The 26,366-nt window shown below is 44.2% G+C and overlaps 1 protein-coding gene across 4 annotated transcripts in view; it reads left to right on the top strand.

The window, feature by feature from the left end:
- Positions 1-63: 63 nt before the first annotated feature.
- Positions 64-26,366, top strand: part of PTBP1 (polypyrimidine tract binding protein 1) — a 29,779-nt gene continuing 3,476 nt past the window's right edge. Inside the window, exons 1-14 of one of the 4 annotated variants that reach the window (XM_051639558.1) lie at positions 122-233; positions 4,394-4,424; positions 11,428-11,514; positions 15,043-15,115; positions 16,050-16,222; positions 17,210-17,356; positions 18,572-18,724; positions 19,506-19,616; positions 19,960-20,134; positions 20,732-20,809; positions 22,118-22,260; positions 24,965-24,998; positions 25,513-25,605; positions 25,954-26,170. In XM_051639558.1, the coding sequence (XP_051495518.1) occupies positions 226-233; positions 4,394-4,424; positions 11,428-11,514; positions 15,043-15,115; positions 16,050-16,222; positions 17,210-17,356; positions 18,572-18,724; positions 19,506-19,616; positions 19,960-20,134; positions 20,732-20,809; positions 22,118-22,260; positions 24,965-24,998; positions 25,513-25,605; positions 25,954-26,170 (1,523 nt within the window). In that variant the 5' untranslated portion in view covers positions 122-225. Of the gene's footprint in view, positions 234-4,393; positions 4,425-11,427; positions 11,515-15,042; positions 15,116-16,049; positions 16,223-17,209; positions 17,357-18,571; positions 18,725-19,505; positions 19,617-19,959; positions 20,135-20,731; positions 20,810-22,117; positions 22,261-24,964; positions 24,999-25,512; positions 25,606-25,953; positions 26,171-26,366 lie in introns of all 4 variants that reach the window. The other 3 variants (XM_051639559.1, XM_051639562.1, XM_051639560.1) reach the window with 3 other exon arrangements.

Below are 26,366 nucleotides of genomic sequence, written 5' to 3'. Positions count from 1 at the left end.
CAGCCAATGGGCTTCGCGAGGGGCGCCAGGGCGCCAACCCCGGGGGGCGGGCGGGCCCCGCCCCGGCCGTCAGGGTGACAGCTCCGGCAGCCAATGGGGCGTTGGCGCGGGTGAGGCGGGCCGGGCGGCGCCGCCATTTTGTGAGTCTATAACACGGAGCGGTTGGGTTCGTTCCTGCTATTCCGGCGCCTCCACTCCGTTCCCGACGGGTCTCCTCCGTGTGCAATGGACGGGTGAGTTCCCCGCCGGCCCGGGCCGGTGGCCGGAGAGCAGCGCTGCCCGACCCTTCCCGGCGTGCGGACGAGGGGGAGAAGGCGGCGGAGGTTCCGGACCCGCGCCGGGGGCCGGGGCGTTCTCTGCGGGGGGGCCGAGGGTGCGGCTGGGCCGCCCGCGGGGGCGAGGCGGGAAGGGGAGGGGGCGTTCGCGGCAGCGCGGGCCGGGGGCTCCGCCGCGGGCCGCCCTCCCGGAGAGCCCGGCCACGCTGGGAGGGCGGGGCGGCCCCAGCCCCGCGGCCGCCGACCCGGCGCCTCGTGCTGAACCGTCCCCGCGCGCGCTCCCGCCGGGGACCCGGCGCCGGGGGGGCCGCCCCGTCCCGCGGGGCTGGGCGCGGGGCGGAGGGTCCCTCGCCAGGGCCTGGGCGGCTGCGGGCGCCGCGTGGGCGTGTGGCGGGACAGGGCCGCGCGGGGCGGCCCGGGGGGCACGGTGAGCAGGAGCGGTTCACCTGGCGGGGGGGCCCGGGGAGAGAGGGGGGTTCGTGGGGCCCCGGAACCGGGCGTACCTGGCGGGGGAGGAGGGTGTGTGGGGGGGACACGGGCCGGCTCGGGCCCGGTGCGCGGGGAGCGGGCGCGCCCCGGGAGGGCGGCGGGGGCCGCGGTGTGTCGGGAGCGGGCGCACCTGGCGGGGGGCGGCAGCGGGTTCACGCCGCGCTGCTATTGTCTGGCGCTTTCGCAAGCGGGGCGGGGGGAGGAGCCGGGGGGGTTCCCGCTGGATTGTCTTTTGTGGCCGGGGTTGGATCGGCACGGCCTGGGGCTGCGGCGCTGCCGGGGGCACCGGCGGCCGCAGGTACCGCGCGGCGGGGCAGGGCGCTCCCGCTCCTCGGTGCCATTGTCCCACTTCCCAGCCCCTTCGGGATAAAACTTCCCTCTCTGACTCGTGTAGTGTTTCTGGAGCGCAGCTCTTCTCTCTTGGGCAGCGTTGATTTCTCTTTCACCACCGGCTCATCCGGCGTTTCGCTTCAGAAGCGTTTGCTTTAAAAGTGTGATATCGAGGCATCCCCGTCATAAATGAGCTTGCCGTATTTCTCTCGTCTTGTATGGCGTATTTTTTTTAGCCAGCTGATTTTTGTTTTCCTCTAGAGCACAGTAGTGAAAATACTTTCAAAGGCCTCCCAATAAGCAGTTTGTTTTCCCGGAGCCTTAAGTACAGGAAGCCCAAATTAGTGCCTCGCTTCTTGCCTCGAACACTGCTCTGGTCAGAATTAGGCAGTCACATGTCTTGTTTTTTTTTTTTACACACTGGAAAGGTGGTGTCTCAGTGCTGTTTTTATCTGAAAAAAAAAAAAAATCCTATTAATTTTTCTAGTCCAGGGTGCAGTTGAAGTTGCTCTGCTTCTTTTAACGAGTTGCTCGTCATGTTGAATGATATTTAAAGAAAAGAAATCTTCAGCATGTGAGATCATACATTCTAATGGCAAAAGCCAGTTTGTTGTCAGTTGTCTTCCCTGTACTGCCTAGGAAACCTTGTATTAAAATGCTTGTTACTTCAGAAATGTTAGTATGAATCTTAATTTTCCATTATCTTTATAAGATCTTGGTGCATGTTCTTTTTACCCCCTGAGAGTTTTTTCCCATTGAAACTTCAAAAGCTGATTCTGAAAATGGTTTTACATTTGTACCTCACTGGTTTCCAGTGGCCTCTGAGGCCACAGGCTGCTTCTGTCTCCTTTTCCCACCTAAACTGATAGGTAGCTTTGCTTTTTATTTGATCCTGTTTGAATAAGTTGCTTTGTTACTGCATGCAAGGATTTCATAAAGAGAAGGCTGCTTTGGAAAATGTCCTAGAGGTTTTACTAGTACTGCTTGATTTTTTTTTCCCCCCTTTTTGCGTAGGAATTACTTCATTTCATGTGAAATGTAACTTTTATGAAAGGCTTTATCGCCTGTTCTTTTGAAAATGAAATGTTTTAATCCTCTGCTGAAGGTTGACATAGGGCAAGAGAACAAAGCTTAAGATATTATAATATATTGAGGGGGTGTGTGTGTGAACTGGAAGTATACTACATTTTTTTTTTTCAATTAAAATTCCTAAATACTGGTGGTGCTTGTTAGATGTTGTGTTTGTTATCAAATGAGTTAGAAAAATATTTCAGAAATCAATAATTCTTGGCAAATAAAACAGCTCTTGTTTGATAGTTTTAAATACTATCGCCTGTTGAGGCTACTTTATGTAAAACATTTCCTGTGTGTGAGGCCCACAAGAGGAACAGGAAGTAGGAGAAATTGCTCTGGGGTAAGTTCGAGAGTTTTGGAAACTTGGGAGATTCCCTGTTCTTATTATGCTGTGCTGGAAATGCGTTGTTTAAGGTTATGAAAATCACTGGGTTAATGTATGTATTTTAACTGAAGAAATGGATACTGATATTTAGTAACTCCTATAGAATAACTATGATGCTCTAAATGGAGAGGTGCAGATAGGTTTAATTAGTTCATTACTCTTGCCCCTCCAAGTGCAGCAGGATCCATCTCTTGGTGGGTGACCAGGCATCAGGGGACTGCAGGGCCCAGCCCTCTCTTACAGTGTTCTTCAAGTGTCTTCCAGGCAGCAGCCATTGTATCAGGCTGTAACTCCAGCTGTGAAGTGCTGGGTTATGATGACATGGCAGGTTGGCTTTGAAGAGGAAGTACGAGGAGCTGAGCTGGCTCATAACTGGTGTGGTGGCTTATTGGTGGAGCTGGTGAAATGGGAATGGCTTAGTAAGATAAACCAGTGTGTAATTCCCTGAAAAGTCATGAATTGTTGCAGGAGAGTGTGGAGGGAATTTGCATACAATAGCATGCAAGTCACTTTGCAGAGTCGTTTTTGGGTACTTTAGATTTCATACTACTGTTTTAAGAACAACCACCCTGCCTTCTGCTTCTCTACCCTGTTTCCCTGAAGTTGCTGCAGGTCTGCTGGGCAGCCTGGATCCTTCCTTGAATGATGGCCAGCTGCTTGAAGGACAGGAGATGGAACAGGCAGGGTTGCCTATGTGTCAGTCTGAAAGGATCTTTTCTGCTCTCAGCTCTGTGTTGCTGCTTTACAGTGGTTTAGAGCTCATAAAGAAATGATCTTCATTGCAAGGGCTTAGCTGCAATCCTTGGGCTGTCTTGAGCACTCCTACAGAAAGGAGCAATGTGTAGGGGCTGTGGTGCTCTGGAAGTTTACCCAGGTACAGCAAACCCACCTGTAAGTCATTGTGATTCCATCAATGAAAGAAGGTGCTATAAGTAGATGTGTGATGTGATATATATATATATAATATTCACTGCTGACAAGAGCTAGTGAGAGTTGCTTGTGGTACCGCTACCACTATTTTTTAAAGTAGTTAATCAGGGAGTCTCATTTTAGGCAATTTAAGCATATATGGTTAATATATTAATATACTAATTAACAACTTTTCCCCCTCAGATCCCTGTTAGGGAAAAATACAGCTTGTTTCCCTAAGTAGAAAAGCCTTGTTAGAGAAGCCTAGTGTGCAGGCTGCCCCAGCCTGGCAGCTGCTTGCCCGTCTCCAGGGCTCCGTGGCTCTGGCTCCAGCGGTGCCGGCGTGGCCGGGGGAGCTGCTGCCAGCCCGGCTCCTCTCCTGGCTCCTCTCCTGGCTTGGCTGGAGCAGCTCGGCCCGTGTGCTGTGCTGCCTGCCTGGGGCACCCCTGCAGCTCCAGCATTGCTGCTCTGCTCCTGCCTCCGTGCATGCCAGAGACGTAGCCTCTTACAGCCTCGCAGAGGTTACTCTGAGTGTAAGGGTGTTAATAATTGCAGAGGTGAATGTTGGTGATGGAGTTGACTCTTGACACTTCAGCTCTTGGTGTAGTCAGAGGTGGTGTTGGGATCACGTTGCTCTTCTGTGAAGTTTGCCAGGCTGTCCTGACCGTGGGGGTTTGGTCTTAGTCCCCTGTGGTACCTTTGCAAAAGAACAAGTTCTGCTGTAGGAAGAGCTGCAGTTTTCTAGCACTGCTGGGTCTTGGGTCTCCACCATCACAATCTAATAATTTTTCTTTGTATAAACTGTCCTTGGCTCACTTGCAAAGACAACTGTGCACTTTGACTTGCTTTTTTCTTACTACTGTAAACTATGCTGGATAATTGTGGCAAACCTATCTAACTTTTTTAATCCTTTTCTTTCTTTTTTCTACAGCATTGTCCAAGATATAACAGTTGGTACAAAGGTAGGCACTTCTCACTTTTTCTCTCTTTTTACACTGCTCAGCATCTGACCTAGTTTTAGCCTCACCAAATGTAGATCTCTGGCCTTAAAGGGTTATTTCTGGTACCATGTAAATTGGTTTTAACCAGAAAGTAATTTAGCTTCATGTGCAGTTAAAACTTTTATTATGGCTCAGTATTTAGCTCTTGGCATTTGGACATTGATTATCAACTGTCAGAAAAAGATCTTTACTGCATTTAGAAACAGCCCTTTCCTCTACTAAAATGTCAAGCCGTGCTTGTTATTTGTGCTAGACAATGCTTCTCAATAGAGAAACTGGTTCTTTTGAGAACTTTATTTCCTTTGTTTATATGAATTCCTGTTCAGTTATGTCAAAAATCCTTCTGCCGCAAAAAAATTGAGTGTTTAGCTGTTGATTTTTATCTCTTGTGAGTACAGTAAATATGACCTTTACCCTTCCAGTCTCAGGTTTTGAAAGTGCAGACTTAGCCCTGAGACTCAAAGTGCTGACAGGAGCCTCCTTATCTGCTGTGCGTGGTAATAGGCTGTTGTGTTCACAAGATAAAAGCTCATTCCTGTGAAATGTTAAACTGGAATGTGCAGGATGGACTGGCACTCCTTCATCTATTAAAGGTTTTTCATTTTACTTTGTGAACATTGTAGCTAATGCTCTGGGATCAGAATTACAGTAAGTTCAGCCCTGCGAGTTCTCTTTGTTAGATAGTGTGTGAATGTTGGCCCTCAAAAGTAGTGACCCAGCAGCTTTTCCTAATGGCCTGAATCATGTGTTGTTGGCGTCTTCGTTACTAACTAAGCAACATAGTTGCATGTGGCAACTTGAGTAGGCTGGTGAAGTGATGCAGTGTCTGATAGGACTAATGTGGAGCAGATCTGAGCCTATGTAGTGTGAGCTCTGCTGGTTCTACAAAAATGAAGCAGAAGCATTAGAGACAGTTTGCTCCTAGACAACAAATAGATTTTTGTATCGAAAGCACAAAATTAGATGTGACTCCTGTTAAGTATAGGGATGTGTGTTAGTGGTCTGGGGTTTCTGAGAAGCATTTAACTCAAGAAGGAGCTCTGTTAATGGCTGTAGGGGAAAGGTTATTCTTTTTCTCATATGGGAATCTGAAATTTGAATTAATTATAGTGCCATGATAGTGTCTCGTTCTGTTTGAGAATGCTATCTGCTGCCAGGAGTTCAACTTGCCATCAGAGGAGGTTGAAAGGCTTGGGCCTGGACAATAACGTTGGTTACTAGTTTGTAGCCAAGATAAAAGGTGGACTAAGTCATCCCTTGGCTGCTGTAGAGCAGTTTGATACATCATCATCTAGGCAGAACTCTTCTCAGTTGACTTTATGTGTAATTTGCAGCTTTAGTTTTCTGCAGCTTTAAGAAGTGGTTTTCCATAACTAACCTTGACCAGGAAGCTTCTGAAACTGTAATTGTAGTCCTCAGTGAGTCTTGAAAGGCTTTAGGATGTGGTATTACATGCCTCATCACTTCCATCTGAGGGATGATTCCAGTGCAGTACAGACAAATGTCTAAATTGAGGATAGGAGAAATCCCCCTAAAGTGCTTTCCCTCCCAGCACAGAGCTGTGGCCACAGTTATGCTGGTTGTGCAGTGGGGTGGGGAGTGGTGAGACAAAAGTGTGAGGGTTCTTGTCACACAAGGCAGGTTTTGAGAAAGTTGAATCAAAATTTAAAGTGACAGAAGCAAAACAGAAGGTTGAATCATCTTGATAAAGGTAAGTTTAAACATTATTTTTTACATAGCCACATTACCTGATCATGTTTAAATAAGACATTGAATGTGCCAGTGCAGATCATCCAGTAGAATTACATTCTTTACTGTTATGGTGTAACATGTTCTACATGTCATGGGTTTGCTTAGGCCAGTGAGAGTCCTGTCTGCTCACAGCAGGAGCAAGGTGAAGGCTGCTCTCAGGCATGCACCCTCTGTGCTGTGTGCAGGGCAGCTGTGTCCCCCCAGCTCCCCACTCTGCTACCTCGTAACTAAAACCCTCTGCCTGTGGAGCCCGGATGCAGGAGGTGCAGGCAGACCTGGGCCATCAGATCACCCATCCATGGCTTCTTAAGAGCTCTTCCCTCCATGGCGAGTGTGAAGACTTCTTGGCTGCAGCTCTTCGGAAATGTTGTTGATGCTTTTGTGTGTTGCTTCCACTCCCATCCAGTTTCCTTTGGTTGGCCAATACTTTGAAGGGACTGCAGAGGGTTTCTGTAATATCACTGAAGCACTTTGGTGTTGTCTTGGCTGAAATAACCCATGATAGAGCTCTGTTCATCCATCAGCATTTGTTTGATCCCTAAGGCATCACTCAAATCACTTCAATGATTAACTGATCCCCCCTTCAGAAGCAGATATTCTTTATAATTGCTTGATACATTCATGCTGTGGAACTGTGGGTTTTGATGTACCCACTATAAAACATTCATAGCAATGAGTTCAGGTGGAGATAGAACTACTTTGTTAGTGTCTGTTCTGAAAGCTGTGCTCACAAGAGAGCTTGCTGGCTAAGCTTCGGGATTAGACAGGAAAAATTGAGCTGGAGAACTTTAACCTGAGGTGTAAACTTACTCCTTCTTGCTGTGTGTGTACAAAGAAGGTCGGGATGGTACTCCATCCAGTTTGATAAGGTATTAGAAGATGATAGTTCCCAAGAGCTGTCAGCTCTTGCCATGCTGGAGGCAGTATGTTACTGAGACTCCAGTAGACCTTTTCAGTGTTCTGTTATTGACTCGAATGTCCCAAAGTTGGAGAAGTCTCAGACAAGTGGGAACAATGCCAGTAACTTAAAACACTGCTGAGAAAGCTGTCAGATAATTTACAGCAGCCTCTTGGTTGTCTTCTGTGGTGAGTGTTCCCATTGCTAAATCTAAAGTTGAAATTGAGGGCTTTGGGAAAGTAGGTATTAGTTTGTTCTACTTTGTTTTAAAAGGCTGACACCTTATTTTAGGATTTTCTCACGTTGTTAATTTACATATTAAAAGTAGTCACACCTGCTTCTAGTAATTGTTCTTCAGTCTTTGCCATATTTAGATCCTGTAACTTAAGCCCCCAGATGTTCTCATGGTTTACTAGAGCATTGTGCTGCCTGATGGTCTTGTTTTTAATCAGGGTGGGAATTGTAGCAGCGATTCCTGGGCTTCACATCTAGCCTGGTCTGCAGGCTCTTTTTTTCAAGTGTGTGAATTTGTCTAGGAAGCTCATTACAGTTCTGTTATGGGGCTCTTGATGCGCAACCTTCTGGAATGTCCTGCAGATTAGAAACATGTGATTTAAGACTTCTTTTTTTCCCATAATTTCATTGCTGTCTCTAAAGGAAGTATGGCCTTAAGATGGAGGCACTGTATTTGAGGCACTAGCTGGGTCTGACCCCTGCAGTTGCCTCTTCTGAGTAATTTGACCGAGATCACTGTGTCTCCTTTCCCTGTCCTTAATTTGCTGAGGTATCACTGTATCTTTAGGCTATAATGGTCTGAGTAGGACTGACTTACTAGAAAGAGTATGAACTATTGTATCTTGTTATTCTTTAGGTAAAGTGTCATCTCAGTGATAAAGTACCTCAGAAGAGTTTAGGTGCTGAAGAGTCTTATAGTTTCTTGCATAAGGTGGGCTCTCATAGAAAGATGATGCTTCCAGGAAAAAAAGGACACTTCTGTGGCATTTGAGAAGTTAATTTTTAAAACAGGGTTTGCTGGAGTGTGATACAGGCTGACTGCATAGGAGTGATTTGTGATCAAGCCAGGATCTTTGCCATGGGAACAGTAATTATGGTTCAGGCAGCAGGCCAAGAATGTTGTGAGGAAATTCCAGTCCCCTCCTATGGCTTTACTTAGAGGCTGCAGCAAGCTGGCTCTTGTGGCCTCTATCAGGCCTGATCAGACATGTGCAGTAGCCGGGCACACGCGTGTCCCTGCGCCAGCACCAGCGAGCTCGATCCACCCTGTGCAGGGGTTGCTCACACACCTTATGCCTCTGCTTCCAGGTTATCAGTAGCTCCTTCCCAGAGCAGTCAGGGAGGCCTCTGGTTGGATTGTGAAAACTGTTTAAATCTCTTAATAGGAATTTAAGCCATCGGTTGAAGCACAGGTGCTAAGCAAGAGAGCTGCCACTGGCTTATCAGCTATTAGATCTGTTTCAAGCAGTTTCTCTGTCACATCTACACCAATTTTATGAGGGAGCCAGCTCAAATTACTTGCACTTGTAAAGGAAACAAGCTGTGACTCCTGTTGTAGATGAGAATGAAATTGTGTGAGACTTCCTAGAAAATGACCAGCTAATAAAATTGGTGTAGAAAATATCCTCAGGTCTACTTTGCCCTCCATCTGTGAGGATTAAACAAAATGAAAAAAACTTCACGCACACAAAAATGTATTCAACATTGTGCTTTTTAATTCCACTCTGGTCTGTGAGTCACATGTTTCAAGTTACTTTCAAACTAGAAACTGTAGATGTGCTGGTGCCACATTTGTTGCCATCTCACACTGGCAGGAGGAGTAAACATTATTATGATTTCAGTATCTTTCAAGCTTCATATGAGAACTTGTTGAACACTGTGCTTAGTTCAGTAGGTGTGTTTTTGAAATCCCAGTGGAATGGCTGCTCAAGTTTGCTAAAGCAGATTGTGGTTATTACACAACCACAATTGAGATGAGATGGAATTATCATGGAGTTCCTCCTAGACCTGCCTGTTCAATTTGCCATTTTAGAGATTTTGGCACCAAATGTTCTTTCTTAGGTCCCATTTTCCCCCTGTGACTCATCTAGCAGTATTTCTTTCTGATAGTGTTTGTATCCAGCTCTACCAAGGACCTGTCTGCTCCACTGCAGTGATTTAAAGAGCTCAAGGGTGACTACTTGTTAATTTTCAACCTGGGAACAGTGTATCATAAAGCCTGGGTGTGTGCTACCCTACAGAGCCAGAATGACTGCATTACTGCACACTTGGAGTTTAGGAATTTTGGGCTATTTAAAATGGCCACACCTTTTATTTGCTCAAAGGGCAGGTCTGTTTCACAGGGTGTCTCCATAGCAGCAAGCACTGAGAAAGAAAGTCTGGGAGGGGCTGGTGAGAGGAGTGGGCTGAGGATCCAGCCTGTGCCTGAGCTGAAATGCCTTTGATTGCAAAACCCCATGGCAGGTTGTGTGAGCAGCTGCTTTAGTGCAACACTGAAGTTTTTATTTAGTGTCTTAGGAGCTCAAAAGTCAGTCTGTACTACAGAAGTAGTACCAGTTATCGTGGCAATATGTACGGTAGGAAAATAATTTTCCAGTGCCCTAGTAGGTTCCTTGCAGTGCTCTGACCAACTAACCTGCTTTCAAAGATGCTAAAATGTGTGCGTGCATCCAGTATGTTATTGTGAACCTTAGTGGGAAGTTGAGCATGTTGGCTCTTTTGTTAAAGGTATTAGACCAAATTTTGTCCAGACAAGAGTAAGGTTTTAATGATTTTAAAAGTCTGAAGGGGGGGGGGAACAGGTGTTTGCTGGCCCAGCTGAGCAGAGTTAAAAAGTGTGTACTCCAGGCTTGCCAGATAGACTGATGCCTCCACCACAGATTCATTACATCAATGTAATATACTGACTGCTGGGTTGGATTTAATTTGATATGATATAGGGGTGCAGTGAGCAATTTTAACTAAATGTTTTTGCCCCCATCTCTTCTGTTGGTTCTGATCAGACTGTAAATTGTCTAATAGGGTGCAGCAGAGGGCTGTCTGCTGTGTAAGGCAAGGGAAACTGACATCCTTCTTCCTAGTAGTTTAAATTTAGTTCCATTCCTAGCTCTTGAATCCCTCAGCAGAAAATGTTGGAATGTAACATGAGTGTGAATGGTGATGTCATCAGGCTGGATTTCTCTTACTAGTTCCTTCACAAAGTGATTTGAGCTGTGAACTGAAATATCAAAGTACATTCTTCCATTCCTCTGGGTCTGAACTCATACAGAACCCTTGAAGCATACTTCAGAGACACTCAATTCTTTGTGTTCCCAGATACTTTTTTTGCTGCTCTTACCAGAGCAGAGGATTTGTGTGAACTTCTCAATGATTTGTGTCAATTTGTGTGTAAAATATTATGGTGGTCTTTTACTGGGTCCAAAGTCTCTTTACAAGTGTAGGAGAAGTGGAGCAGAAGAGTGATGCCCACAAGCTCTGGTTAGGGAGAGCTATAAGACTTTGGGTGTTTATTTTTTAATCTGAACTTAAAAGCAAACCAAGGACATCACCTATTTGTATTGAAATTCATATGTTTATGGTAATATAGTTTGTATTTGTTTCTAGCCTTTCGCACAGGCAGAATGCAGTCGATGTATTGTAATCCATTGAAAATAGGTGACTAGTTCTTAAGTGGATGAAGGATTATACAGGGCAGCTGAGAATTTCTGTAGTATTGGTGTGCTGGTAGAAGCTAAGACAATCTCTTGTAATTTGGCTTCATTCCAAACTGGTGAAGTTCAGGTAAAATCCTAGTGAAAATGAGACTATTGATAGTTTTTATACAAAGTAGCAGTTGCTTTTTAAGCTGTGAAACATAGATAAATTCAACTTCCCTTCTCTAATTCAGAAAAGGGAACCAAAGAGGTATTGATGGCAAGATTACACGAAGCATGGTGTTTTATTAAATTAATGCAGCTTGAGCACTAGACCTTTTGTAGCCAGGAGTGTTGCAGACAAAAGGAGGCTGCTGTCATAGAAACGCTCCCAGGCAATTTCACCTGGTATAGTCTGTGCTGACTGGTGATTCTGGTGGTAGAAACAAACAGCCTCACCCTGGTCCAGGTGGGGGTTGGCAGGGGAGCTCCAAAAATGGTATTTGTTTGCTATAAACAGGAAGAGGAGATTTGCTAAAGAATTTTTTGCAGAGCTGTGTTACCACTAGCACACTGTTGCTTCTGTTAATCTAGTAATAAAAATACCAGCTGCAAAAGAATTAGCTAAACAGAAATGTCAACATAAATTAATGCCTCTTGTGAGCAGGGATGTGAACTTCAGAATCTGAAGAACTGTCTCGGACGAAGCGCTGCACAGCTGGGCCCTCCCCATGGTGGTCGGAGAATAAAAAAGGTAGAAGAGAAGTGTTCTGGGTTGATGCTGGAGAGCAGCCAAGCACCCACACAGCAGTGTGCTCACCTCCTCCCCTTCCTTGGGTCTGCCTAGTTTTAAACTTCAATAAAATAATGCAATACTTCAGAATCACTAGCTGTTGTACTGGCTTTTCTGATATAATTCAGAATACCTGATGGATACATTGTTGGTGAGTAGCTTTCTAAACCATTTAAAACAACCAGGCTCTCTTTGGTTCTTCTCGCTCTGAGTTAGTTTGGTTGGGATGGAGCATTTGAATTTATAACGCTTTTAAAGCTTATTCATGGCTTGTACAGAAAGAAAAGACACTGGAGTCTGGAAAGAGATTATGGGAATCGCTGCAAGCATAAGAACAGGAGACAGATCCAGGCTCCTGCTGAAATTCCCGTACCCAGTGCAGATTAATGGAGCTTGTTTTCAATTTGCCTCAGCTTGGGTCATTCCAAAAAAATCAACCATCAGTAGACATTTCTTGTGGTTGTCCAAGATAAGCTCCAACAGTGACGGAGACAGAGCAAACACTGAAAAGTCTCAGTTGATGCAGCTCCTCTGGGAGGAGGAAGCTGGGCCTGAGTCCAGGTGTAACTGGGGGTTGTTCCTCTTGGGTTTGTTCTTAAAAGCCATCCTTTTAAAGGGAGCCTGGAGTAATTTGGTACAACTGTGTAGTACTATGTTTGTAAAATACAAACTTTGTCTGTAAAATTCTTTCTATAGGGAAAGGACCTTGGAATAATTGTAGTTTCCAAGTACTGCAGTCTTCCCTCTTAGTTTGCATGTACTTCCAGCTGGGAAGCTTACAAATTGACTGCTGCTTCTTTTGATGTCAAACAATCACTCCCCTCTGCCTCCTGGCTCTGGTCACAGCAGGCAGCGTAGACAGTCTCCAAGATAAGAGGGGAGTGGATTGGGAATGGCTTTTTCATTAAAGAAACACGGACATGTGGAAGCCAGCACCAGGGAGCAGCCCTTGTCAGAGTGCCCTGCAAGTAAATTTTCAAATATATGAGAAAATGTTTATTTTCAACAAGCCATTAGGAAAGTTAAATTCAGAGAATTTAAATTCTTTCCATAATAGTATAAATGTTTGTTTTTCCACTTTATAATTTCCTAATGTTGCCTCCATGAGAGCCAAATATGTGGCCTGTTCTCCTGGATTGTGTTTGTACCAGTGCACCAATCTGTGCTGGGAGTGCTGGAAATCTGTGTGGGCAGAAATTTACAAGTTCTTACTTAAGAACATTTTTTGAAAAGTTCAAGGCCCATTAGGGCCTGGTGTGAGGTGTTGCATGAGGCCAATAAACTCTTGTCTGCACTGGTGGAGCTTTGGCTTGCTGGGGGGGGGGCAGTTCCTGTCAGCAGCTGCCTGGGGTCTCTGCAGCAGTTCAGGAGTATTTTGAGAGTAAACAGCTGGATTTTTTTAGCCTTGGAATTATGCATTAATTTGAGTCATCAAAAGGATGGGATCATTGTCTAATAGCCTTCCAGACTAGCTTGCCTCTTGCTGTACTCCAATCCAAGTGCTAATTAGAACAGCTGTTAAAAGGCCTATTCCTAATTACAGCACCCTGTTAGGAAGAGACCTCACTGGGTGCCTGCAGCCCTGTGGACCCGGTCAGCACTTGCAGGTGACCAGCAGCAGCACAGGAGCCACAGTTTTGGATCCTGGCCTAATTCAGGACATCAAAGTCCTTGAGCCTGTCTTTGAAGAGCTAGCAGTGAGTAGTCAAACGAGAAATTCAGGATTTGAGGGGGAAAGAAAAAAAAAAAACCCAAACCTGTCTGCAATTCAGTGTCTGGGGCTCCTGTGACCTACTTTCCAGGCTGTTTGCTGGGGAAGTGAGCAGAGCTTTTGTTGTCCTGCAGATACTGTTTCTGCAGGTGCCACCAGATATAGGGCATGGTGGAAGATAGAGTTTCTGGTGGCCACGGTGTGGAACAGGGTACGTTTCCATCGAGAGGGGGGGCGAGTTAGCCAATGCAGGGATGAGCTCTGTTCTCCTAATGAAAGACTTTTAGTGTGGCATTTCTGTGTAAGAGTAACTCAGAAAGTGCTGAGGAAGTGCTTTTATGTTTCACATTTTTGTTACGTTTGCGCGCAGTTTGCAGTGGGGTTTGAGGCCTTCTATGTAACTTAACTGCAGATAAGATGTACTGATTTTAAGCTGTGTTATGTATGTAAGTATAGATTGTGCTAAGAAGTAATTTGTAGTCTTGTTTCTTGGTCAGTTGAGGTAATTTGGGTGACTTTATAGGGAGTGCTGTAAGGAGCTGGAGCACATACATTGTACAGAAATTAGTTCAGTTGGTTTCTGTTTTGCTTTTTTTTTTCGTTGCAGGGAATGGGGGAAAAGTGCCAGGCTCCTGCAAGCCAAACACTTTCTGTGAATAGATGGAATTACACTTACAGCTGCTAAAAAGCCTAGAATAAATAAAATTCTGCAATACCAGTTTGTTTAGGTAGTCTGATTCTCATAGGAACCGTTTTTGGAATTTTCTGTCAAATATTTTGTCCCTCCAGTGCTGAAGTAAGAGAGAAAAATCAAGGTGTTGGGGTATGCTGTGCTGCTTAGCTTGTTCTGCAAGCAACCTTGTTGGCTTTATGTAGAACAGCTCCCAGTGAAGGCAGTGGAGGAGGATGGGGTTGGAGGTCCTGTGCCCCCTGTACTTGGGTTTCTCTGCTCAGAATGCTGAACTGTCTCTGGACTCTATGGTGCTGGTGTCCTCAAAGCTGTTGCTGCTGTTCTGGGGATTGTGGCTACAAGACGATACACTAGTGATCAGACAATTTGTACTAGAATCAAAATTATTATATGTGGACCTATTTCTGATTTAAAATGTAAAAGCTACTTTTTTTTGCTAGTAGCTTTACTTTCCTCATCTACCTTTTTTGGGGTAGGGAGGGGAAGAGATTAATTTCTTTCCAGTCTCTGTTTCTTCAGGTTGCATCTTCTGCTTGTACCTGGAAAATACACATCATTGATTCCTAGTTGCCAAGTTGTATACTAACAGTTTTGGCCAGCTTCTGATAACTTACCCTGTGCTTAAGACTTCTTTACTCCTGCTAGCCCACAGTAAAATAATCTCTGTCCTTTTGAGGAATGCCAGCAGGCCTGTTTGTTTTGCTCTTCCTGGTCAGATACACTTCTAGCTTAACTTGAAAGAATGAAGATTTTGTCCAATACAAGTAGTCAGAAATCTGTTTTGCTAGATACAGCAGGAGGCCCAACACTACATTTTAGTGACTTCTGACAATTCAGCAATGCTTCAACTCCTAAGATTCCTAATGCTTAGCTGAAAAGAGATATTGCATAGTGCTACTCAGTTACTAAATTAGATCTTGCTTATATTTAATTTATGAAGGTGAGGTTCACTGCCCACTGTCAATATATTTTCACTTACTTCTGGTCAGCTTCTCTACAGCTTAATCTCAATTGTTCTGCTCTAGGAGTACCTGAAGAGAGTTCAGTAAGAATGCTGTCAGTTTACCTGGTGTCTCTTCTTTTCCAGCGGGGATCTGACGAGCTTTTCTCTGCTTGTGTCACTAACGGACCCTTTATCATGAGCGGCAACTCTTCTGCAGGTAACATTGCCTATAAAAAAGAATAGCAGTTTATAACTACTGCAGATACCATGAGGAGGGGGTTTGTCCCCACGTAGTCTTAATTTTTAGATATCCTCATTTTTAGTATTTATTAGGCCATTTGTAGGATATACTGAATGCTAATAAACATCTGCCCTTTGCCCTTAGAAAGATTGTAGACTGAATAAAATTGTTGCAGGGCAGTTGTTACAATTATTTCACAGGGTTAGAACATGCAGGTCTTGCTATGAACTGTCATACTTAAAGCGCGTTGAATTTAATGGGTTATTTTGGCTATATGTGGTAGTTTGCTGCTATGTGGGAGTCTCGCACCATCTAGAGGTTGGTAATCCCACCCAAGACAGTATCCTTGGGGGCTCAGTCCAGAATTTTGCCCTTGGTGCTTGTCAGAGCCTTGAATTGTCTTACTCTGAGCTGTCCTTTGAGTCTGCTTGTGTTCTGTCTGTGCCCTCTCAGATCACATCTTTGAGGTGCTTTGCTGCAGGTGTCTTGCAGCTGATCTGTTATGCTTGGGTTCATGCTTGTTTTAATATCCCTTGCTTTAGGATGTCCCCTTCAAACTGCCTAATTGCCAAGAATGCCAATCAAAGTGAAAAGGAGGGACGCAGCAAGCTAGAATTAGTGGCTCAGACCCACACAAAGCAGAGCCCTGGGTGGGTGTGTGCTGTAAACAAGCTGTGAAATGGCCCCTGGAGAGCTGATCCCATTGCAGTGGCATCCAACTACGTCACCGCATCGTGTAATTTGAAAAAGAAATAAATTAGTAAAACCATGTGTCTTTAGACTGCTTAAATTAGAGTATGGAATTTCTCTGTCAAAGAGAGCAATAACTGGATGGGGGGTACAAACTGTCAAAAGTTGTGTGTGCATATTCTTTCAAGCTCTAATAAGCAGGAGCTCTTGCTTTCTCCAGCTAATGGAAACGACAGCAAAAAGTTCAAAGGCGACAGTAGAAGCGCTGGGGTCCCCTCCCGAGTGATCCACGTGCGGAAGCTCCCCAGCGACGTCACGGAGGCAGAGGTCATTTCTTTGGGCCTACCTTTTGGCAAGGTCACCAATCTCCTAATGTTGAAAGGAAAAAACCAGGTATTGTCTCCATAATTGAAAGCAGGGATTATGTCAAAGGCTTGATGAGTTTGTCATCAGTAAATGAGATCCATGTTGTTCAAACAACTCTCATGTATGAGGAGTCAATAAGCTCTCCATGCTATTACTTTATTTTTCCATGATTATCCCATGAGCTGTAGAAAATACTATTTTCAGGCTCTACGAGGAGCAAAGTCCATAATTACAGGTTGTCACTTATAATTAGCATTATGCCTGGTTTTTAAATTACAGGCTGGGTAAATTATTTGGACAGCAGTGACATGAGTTGGCCTTCACTCAAGCTGGCCTGGCTATTGAGTAACCACCAGGGTAACTTGGCATATTAAGGACACCTTTACAGATACAATAAATTAGCTGGGTAAAGCTAAAACACTCTTGGGTAATGGAGAAGGTGTGCACTAATTCAGTAACTAAAATTGTCCTACAAATTAAGGAGTGAAAAAAGCAAGCCAACTTTAATCAACACTTAAAATACTGTGCCTTTAATCTTAATATGAAAATGTGCCTCTGATGCATTGCATGGTGTGATTATATGTAAGTACTTAATGTAATGACTTGCTACAATTTTTTTGTTTTGAAGTAGAGAAGACCATAAAGGTACAGAACTGAGTGGGTTTACTGTGTAAAAAGGCTGGATTATGGCTGTATTCTTGTGTTCTTACAGATGCTTCTGTCACTGCCAGTTTCCTAAATAGATGTAGTGCGGAGATCTTAGGGTGAGACTGAAACACTACATGTGTTCAGTCAGTCTGGACAGTGAAGATCCTGATTTGTTCTACATAGTTTGTTCTTAATTCTGTGAGCAAGAACTTGCATGTAAAAGCACTTGTGGAAGTCAAATGCAGTTACAACTCAACTGGAAGCTCTTCCTGAGGTTACGAGTCACACAGTGCTTCTCGGTGTTGATACTGTCTCCTGGTGTGAGCTGCTTTGGTAAACATTGGTGTTGGGTTTGATTCTGTGCAGGCTTTCATAGAGATGAACACAGAGGAGGCAGCCAACACCATGGTCAACTACTACACCACAGTCACTCCAGTCCTGAGGAGCCAGCCCATCTACATACAGTTCTCCAACCACAAGGAGCTTAAGACAGACAACTCTCCAAACCAAGCAGTTAGTCTTTGTTCTTTATATTGTCGTACTGGTGGGAGGGATGGACAGTTCTCTGCTACTGCTGTGATTCATGTAGCCTGGGGGGGATTCTGAGGTCTGGTTTAACTATCAAAGTGCTAAACAGAGGCTTCTAGCTACTGGAATAAGGTCTTCTGTAATTGCTTTTATCCAAAGTCTCAGCAGACTGGTAAATGAGCTGCTAAAACTGCCTTCATGTCAGGGGTAGAAAATGCGTAGTGAATGTGAGCTCATGAGGAGCTAGTGTTCTTAGTTAGAAACTGTAACTGTGTACCTGTCTGAAGACTTGGGTAACTCCATGTGCTTTAGAACGTTTTGTTTCTAGCGTTTGAAAGATAAAATGGAGCTCTCATGAGGCAGGACTTGTGTCTGCAGCAGAGTGTTCTGTTACTGGCAAGTGCTGTCCCTGAGGCAGGCAGCACTGACCACAGCAGCTCACAAGGCTTAGGGCTGTCCAGACTTGCTGTGCAAGATATACCCTGCATAGGGTAAAAAGTTCCTTTTTTGGCTCAGCTGCTCTTGGCAGTCTTTCAGGACAGGAACACTGGAGAGAAGTTCAAGTTACGTGTCCCTCCTTATCAGGCATGGTTGCAGGGTACATCCAGTTTGCCTCCTCTCACTTTTCAGGCTGACTTTGACTAGGATCAGAGCACCTGATGCTGTGCAGGTGAAATGCTGCATTTTGGTGCATCTAACAGAGCCAGAATCTGGTGCACAGCAGTGAGCACACCAGTGTTCTATCCATGAGGGGGACCCTGCAGGAAAACTCCAAGTCAGTTTTCACTCCTGGGTCCCAGTAGCAGATGTGCATTAATCTCAGTCTCATCAGCTTCTGTAGTATTCTGGAGATGGTGTTTTGCCTCAGAAGAGCATAGTTTTTCCTTTTTTTTTTCTAGGCAATGGAATAATTTTGCTGCATTAGTAGATGCTGAGCAAGGTTCTAGCAGTAGCATAGGTACTTCATATTTTATTTAGTTTGGTTTTTTGCATTATTCTTACTGACTGGGGTGGTCTGGATTGTCCATGTTGAAAATGTGCTGAAGTCATTGCATCCCCAGCCTTAGGAACACCAAATTGCTTTATCTTCTGCTAACTGTTGAGTTCTGCTAGTAGTTTGCAGATAGAAATCTCAAGAAAAGCTGAATGTGTGTTTTTGTAAGCAGAAAGGAGGGGCTAACAGTGTGTTTGGTTCCTCAGCGTGCCCAGGCTGCTCTGCAGGCAGTGACCTCTGTTCAGAACGCCTCTGCTGCAGCTGTGGATGCAGGAATGGCCATGGCTGGACAGAGCCCTGTCCTGAGGATCATTGTTGAGAATCTCTTCTATCCTGTCACTCTAGATGTTCTGCACCAGGTAAAACACGTCAGCACAACTTCTTGCAGGTGGTCCTGGAGGAAGGGGTAGCAGCAAAGAGTGAATTGCTGTGTCTGCAGTGTGTCTGTTCTGACCACGTGTATTTTTTCTCTGTGCAATTCAAGTTCTGAACACAGCTAAGTTCTGCTTTCTGGAGGCCCTGAAACCTACTTGATTCTTCTGTTTTTGGTCCCAGTCTGGCTGGAGTTTTAATTTCCAGATATTTGATTACTGATCCATTTTAATTGGATTACAGTCTGATACAGTGCAAGGAACAAAAATATTTAGTTTTTCAAGACAGCTTTTCAAGTTCTGATAAGGGTTTAGCAGAAGTAGCTGCTACATGTCCTTGTGCAAGGGTAGGAGGAAACAGTGTCCAGGTGGCATTTAGGCAGCAGTCTGTTGGGAAAGTTCCTGCTATCTGCTGTGGTTGCTTAATTTAATCGTCATGTTTAAAATACAAGCTTGACTGCATTTATGAATCCCTGAAATACTTGGAAAAGTTCCAGTTCTTGAATGTGTTTGTGAATCTTCCTGTGTAAGAATTCGTAACAAACAAAACTTGATTAAGGAGGGAGTTCAGTCCCCCCCAATGTTTTTCTGGTCTGATGCCATGATGCAAGTTGAACAATGTCCACTGTGGAGCAGGGAAAATTCTAAAGCTGGAAAGCTAAAAAGGTGAAAGGATAACAATTGTTGTTTCTGCTTGTAATGATGAAGATCAGTGTGAAATTAACTTACTGGAAATGAGATAACAAGACATGCAAATATTATCTTGCAGATTTTTTCCAAATTTGGTACAGTTCTGAAAATCATCACATTCACAAAGAACAACCAGTTTCAGGCCCTGTTACAATACGCTGACCCTCTGAGTGCTCAGCACGCCAAGCTGGTGAGTAGGATGCTGGCAGTGCTAAACACTTCAGGTATTTTAACTTGTAGGCTTGCTTTTTCAATCTAGCATTGGTGTTAAATAGCAACTTGTGTGCTGGAGTCTTTGGTCACATTTGGCTCAGACAGGCACTGCCCTGGAGCAGATCCCACCTGCAGAGGGAGGGAATTCCCAAGCTGGAGCAGCATGGCTGGTGTGGGCAGTGCTGAGGGGGGTGAAAGGAAGCTGTGGTCCCTGCTGCATCCCAGAGATGCTGGTGCCTGGGATGGTGTGGCACCTTCTCTCTCCAGAGGTTTGCTCTGTGCAGATGCAGCTGGGATGAGGATGGTTTGTTCCCTTGCAGTCTCTGGATGGACAGAACATCTACAACGCCTGCTGCACGCTGCGCATCGACTTCTCAAAGCTCACAAGTCTCAATGTAAAATACAACAATGATAAGAGCAGAGATTATACCCGGCCAGACCTACCTTCTGGGGATAATCAGCCCTCTCTGGATCAGACCATGGCAGCTGCTTTTGGTGAGAATTCTTTCAGTGGGAGCAGGACAAATAACTGCTGTATCTGTCAGCTGGGCAGGGGACATAGTCTGAGTGTATTTGGTTGGACACAATTTTTTAATATAGTGTGACTAATGAGGAAAATCAGGAACTGCTGAACCAAACTGGAGCAAAATATCAGTAGGAGCATGGGGAGGTGGGTGCCTGTTGCTGTGGGAGTTTCTTGCCCCTGGTGTGAGTGCTGCTGCAGGTTCCCAGCTCTGGGTTTCTAGTGCCATCTGCTGTTTTGCCCACAGGCAGTCTCTGGGATCATCTAGGGGTTGGAAGTGGTACCTGGAAAACTGCTGTGGTAAAATAGTTACAGGATCTACTCCTGGTCTGTGTTCTGATCAGGAGCTGTGATCTCCTGGAGATTTCAGAGTGACAGTTAGAGGAGGAAGAGTTCTTGTGATTTCTTGAAGCTCAGCATTATGTTGGAAGCATTTTTAAATTACTTATATTTTAGGGTTTGGCTTTCAACAAAATGTTTATGTTGAAGCACAAATCAAGACATTCCAGTTAAGTCCTGAGGATTTTTTGCTTTTGGGTGTATGTGTATAAAGTATATGTCTTCTCCAGGTGCCCCTGGGATAATCTCTGCTTCTCCATATGCTGGAGCTGGCTTCCCTCCTACCTTTGCAATTCCTCAGGCTGCAGGTACTGTATTTCGTAAGTTGAGATTTTATATAGGTTTTCTGTTGCTGAAGAATCTTGATGTTCTAAAGCTAAGTAGTGATACTTTTGTTCGGGTTAGTCGTGTAGATTCTAAATGCTGGTATTTAGGCAGAGAAGGGAGGGGTGGTTCAGTACATAATCTCAGCTAGGAATGGGAGCATGCAGCTGGAGCAGTACTGGCCAGGAAATGTCCCAGTGACAGGAGGAAAACAGGAGAAGCAGGGGGGAGAGGCAGTAAAGGCAGTATTTAAAATAACTGGGGGAGATAGGGGAGGACATTAATTTTTTTGTATTTTGAATTTCCTCATGTGGTTGCAGAGGTTGGGAACTCACTTTGACAGCTGCAAATGTGGTCAAAAGCAAGGAATCTTAGCCCATTTTTCCATAATATTTTGAGTACAGCTAATACTTAAATATGCACCTAATTACATAGATTGTTAGAGTTATAGAGTGAAGTTTACCACTCATTGCAGTTAACAACTGCTGCTTCTTACAGAAGTAGCCAAGTGTCTGAGATGAAAGCTGAGGGTTTAGGTACTGAACACACTCCCTGGAGTGCCAGACTAAACAATTCCTGCTTTGTTTTTCATAGTTTAGCAAGCTATGTTAACTTTCTTGTAACTTGATGGAATTTCCTTGCTTATGACAAACAAGCACAGATCAAACTGGTGAACCATTAATGTTTTGTTACTGACCTGTCTGAGAAGTTGGCAGTGCCACTGGGAGAAAGAATTTAGTTCAATTGATTACTAGGAATTGTTTCCTAAACCTTAAAGCTTTGAAGGGCTAATAAAGTGAGATGCCAGCTGTTACTGTGAGCAACCTAGAAATGCCAAGGAATGAAACTTTGTTGTCTGCTCAAGAAGAGATGTAGCTGGTGCTAGCATCCAGTACTGACTGTAATATGCATGTTTGAGAACACAGCATTTTGGGCATGCACTGGTTGGAAAGACCCTTAAAATGCACTGTTTGTGACGCCTTTCCTGCACCACCAGAGCTGGGGCTTTGTGCTGATTCTGCTTCCTGTGAAACATGCAAAATATTGTAGTCAAAAAGGTAGTGCTGTGAGGCACCTGTTAAGCACCAGGCACTGCAAGAGCAAGTACTGTTAAAATGGCAACGTTTCCTGCAGCACCAGAACTGGAGGCACCCGTTGCTCTTAGCAGACATGGTCACTATTGGGAGTGATGTGCATGTTACCAAGGCCTGCTGCTCTCCCTTCTGGTGCAGCATATTCACTAGAGTACGTGCTGTTAATTTCTTTACTGGTTAATATTCTTTAATTTCTAGGCCTGTCAGTTCCAAATGTTCATGGAGCACTAGCTCCTTTGGCTATCCCAGCAGCTGCAGCGGCTGCAGCAGGACGGATTGCCATTCCCGGCCTCACTGGGGCAGGGAACGCTGTTCTGCTGGTTAGCAATCTGAACTCTGAGGTTAGTGAAGTCCTAACTTTACTTTTTTTCTCCTTCTGTTACCTCTGCTTTCACTTTCTGAACACAGATTGTGCTGAAACTCGTTGAAAGTGAAATCTGACTGTATCCTAAAGGAAACTGCAAAGCTAGAAGAGCAGGTGACCTGCTCTGCCAGCTCTAAACTCACTCACAGTAGATCAGTACTCTAGTTCCTGAAGGGAAATGAAAAAGTCCATCTCAAATTTAAATCTTGCTCTTCTTTGGTTCAAAGCCAAGGATGCTGCCTGCCTGCTCTTGTCCCGTAAAGACTACAATGCCTGTCCCTTCCTCCCTCTTTTGTTTGGAGTCTCCCTGCCATCCCCATGGAATATTCATTTGGGTCACAGAATAGTCATGTCCATTCTTTCTTTTCCTTGGCATGTTGTAGTTTTTAATACATTAATTCAGAACTACAGAGAGAGTTTGTTCTGACCTGTGCTCTGTGTAGTGTCTGGACCCCTGCCAGCTTGACCTTGTACCTGTGCAGTATTTCCTCTGCCATGTGCTTGCACATTTTCCCTTTCCAAGATTCCTGGAAGTTTTTCCTTAGCTAAACCCCATAACAGCTCATGGTTTACATTTTCAATTCTACTTAACTCAGTGAGTTGGAATATTTGGGTTTTTTTTTAAATCAAGTAATGTTTGAACAGAAGTTGTCTTTAATGAAAGACAGCATCATAAGAGAATTTGATGTGGGTATCTTGGATTTTTCTTCAGTCAGCTTTTGGCTCTTTGTTGGATTGAAAGTGTAGAATCTTCCAATGTGTGCAGTAGAGTATAATGAGTCTCTGCTGAAAAAACCTGTAACTGGTGGGACTGTGCACACAAGTTAATTAATACTACTTTGCAAAGCTGTGAAACTTACCAGTGGTGTCAGAGTAACCACAAAACCTCTTTTGCATCAAAGGGGAAGCCTGGATGTGATAAATGATAAAAACATTTAACTCTTGATGAGATGAACCACTTGAATCAGTAGTTTGGATTACTCTTTTTATCTCTCATTACTGTTTTCTCCAGGGCATGAAATAATGGCAGGATCTGGCACAGTTTTGGTTTGGATGAGTTGCTCTTCCTACCTTGGAACTCCTCTGCCAATCCAGGGACTGTCATCTCTGGCCTGGTCTCAATGACTTGCTGTTCAAACAAAAGTACTAGACATTAAGAGCTGGCATTGTTGCTCTCAACCAGTGTAATACTGTCAAGTGTGTTTCTGGGGATGATTTTTGCCTTGTCTGGATGGCAGTGACTCAGGACCAAGGGCTGTGCAGGACCCCTGCTTAATCTGCACATGTTCACAGCTCTGAGCAGTGTCTGGAGGGTGTGCACAGCCCTTGCTTGGTAGGAGCAAGCAGTTATTTCATGCCTTGTGTTTTTTTATGAACTCTTCACTATCCATCCAGCTTATCTTTGGGCTAGAGAGACTTTGATACTTGTACTGAAGCTGTGAACTAACAGACCTGAAACTTTTTCCATTGCCTGTATAATCAGTGTTGTAGAAACTTACCTGTGCCACAACCAGTTAGTTAAGAGACAGTATTTCTCTGGAGTGACTACTCTGTCATAATGGGTAAGGATTTTTTTTCCTCAATCAGAATCATGGAAAATGAAATAGCTCCATTCCTCCTTTCTGTGAGGAGTGGAAGAAGTCAGAGTGGCTGTTACTTCCACTGCAGACTGTCTGCCAGGGTAGCAGAGTTGCTTTTCCTGCCTCTCTGGATATGGAGTGGCAATCTGGGGGTCTCTCTGGAGTCAAGCCACAGGGAGGGAAGAGAACTGACCCTCTGTTACGAGTGAAGGACCAAGTCCCTTCATAGCCCTTCTAGCACAACTTGGGGTTTTTTTGCAGTGGTGCAGTTGCTCCTCTGGATAGTATTTTGCTCCCAAGGCAGTGATTGGTGCCTAAATTGGACTTCCCTTGGTTTGGGACAGCTGAGTATTGCAGCATGGGTTGCTCCCTCTAGTCACTGATCCTTTAGCAGCAAATACAGGTGTTTGTGGATTAGGTCAAAGTCATTTCTTCTAAGAAATTTTTGTAATCAGAGAAAATATTTTTAGTCAAATTTTAGGGAATTCTATTGCAATTGAAATCAGAGTTAAAGCCTGTAGCAGTCACTCTGTTGTGATACTGTCTCTTACTTCTTTGTATATCTTAAGTAAAAATGCCTTTTCTTTATCATTGTGTTCCACTAGGTAAAACCTATTAACTATTTCTGTAAACAAGTTATTGTATGTAGAATTCTATAAATCTGACTGATGGAACACTACATATTCCTTATGTATTTACTGACCTGTGTTTTTTGCTACTTTTTTCTTTTCTCCCCATCCCTGAATTTTTTTTCTTCCCCTGATCCGGAATTTCTTTGCCAACTGACTGCACGGTACTTCTGCTTCCTGTTGTTGCTTGAAACAAAAAAAATAAAAACATTCCCCTTCCAAACAAACAAACAAACAAAAAAAAACCACAAACCAAAAAAAAAAAAACCAAACCAAACCCTGCTCTTCGGAAACCAACCTGCCCTTCAATATTAACCATCTTGAAAACTTCATCATCCATCAACCAATTTCGCCATTTCCTGCGGGGACTCTGCCCTTCCTCGTTGTGGACGATTTGTGCAACCTCGCTCTCCCCTTCGATTCCTTACCTCTTCCCTGTCCCTCCGCTGCCTTGCTCTGCTGTTCTCTAAAGAGAGTTACACCCCAATGCCTCTTTATTCTTTTCGGTATGTTATTATTCACACTTTTTATTACCTTGTTTTTTCATTTATTTGAGATTTACTTTTTTTTTGATACTTCAAAAATGTACAGTTTGCAGTTTGCCTTTTTTTTTTGAATGCGTAATTGCATTTTTACATTGTTTACTTAGTTTGCTATTTAATTTAGTTTGCCTTTATTTTTATGTTCAGTTATGCATGGTTTATTGCTTTGCATGTCTTTTATAAGAGTTTTAAATTGTGATAGCATGCTAAATTGTCCAGTCTTCTGGCAGTAAGATTTTTTGCTTTTTTGCTGAAACCCAGTGTCTTTTCTTTAATGTATTGTTCCATTATTATTCTGCTACATAAGAATTTTCCTTAATTAGAGCAGAATAAGTAGCCATGGTTGGAATGAGATCAGTTCTGGTTGTGAATGAATGTTTTTGCTGTTGGATTGATTAGCTAAAATTAAGTTGAATGAGACTTTGTGGGGTTTTTTTTTCCCTGCCTAAAACTATTCTTGTTTCCTCACTTTTTGAAGGAGTCTATGGTGATGTGCAGAGGGTGAAGATTTTATTTAATAAGAAAGAAAATGCCCTAGTTCAGATGGCTGATGGAAACCAGGCCCAGCTTGGTAAGCAAGCTTAAAAGTATCAGACTGTTAGCATTAAGAAACCTAATGGGTAATTAAAGCATTAATGTCAGTACCATCTTCTCTTCCAAAAAAAGACCCAAAATCTGAATGTGTCCATGCACTTAATTCCCTGCATATGTTGCATGGATTTGGGGCAGCTCTGGGAAAGGTTTGTGCAATATAATCTAGAGGGAGAACAGAAAAAAAAAATGCAAGAAGGCAGAGTATCAGTGTGTGTTGTGCAGCTCCTGGAGGATGTGGGCTCTGCCTGGGGAAGGGCTGGGGTGATCTGGGAGCTTGCAGGGACAGCCTGAGGGGCCATGCATGAGCCTGTTCTGCCCCCTGCAGCCATGAGCCACTTAAATGGCCAGAAGCTCCTGGGGAAGCCCATCCGGATCACCTTGTCCAAGCATCAGACAGTGCAGCTTCCCCGTGAGGGACAGGAGGACCAAGGTCTGACTAAGGACTATGGAAATTCTCCTCTTCATCGTTTCAAGAAACCAGGCTCCAAAAATTTCCAAAACATCTTTCCCCCTTCTGCCACTCTTCATCTGTCCAATATTCCGTAAGTATCTGCATGGAGGGAGTTCCTGAAAGGCTGAGTATAAAACTGTCTGCAAAGGTGGTGTGAGTAAATGGGTCAGTCTGCTGCTGGCAGGAGGAGGGTGTGTACACCTTCCTGTGGTTCTCACTGCCTTTGCAGTCTGGGAAGCTCCTGGTAAAGAATTGAGAAAAGGCTCTGAGAATTGTTTTTTAGAGAC

Source organism: Apus apus, chromosome 24 (assembly GCF_020740795.1).
Source record: "Apus apus isolate bApuApu2 chromosome 24, bApuApu2.pri.cur, whole genome shotgun sequence".
NCBI classification, from domain to species: domain Eukaryota; kingdom Metazoa; phylum Chordata; class Aves; order Apodiformes; family Apodidae; genus Apus; species Apus apus.
Note: the sequence above shows the minus strand (reverse complement) of the source record. Positions and strands in the feature narration are given on the sequence as shown.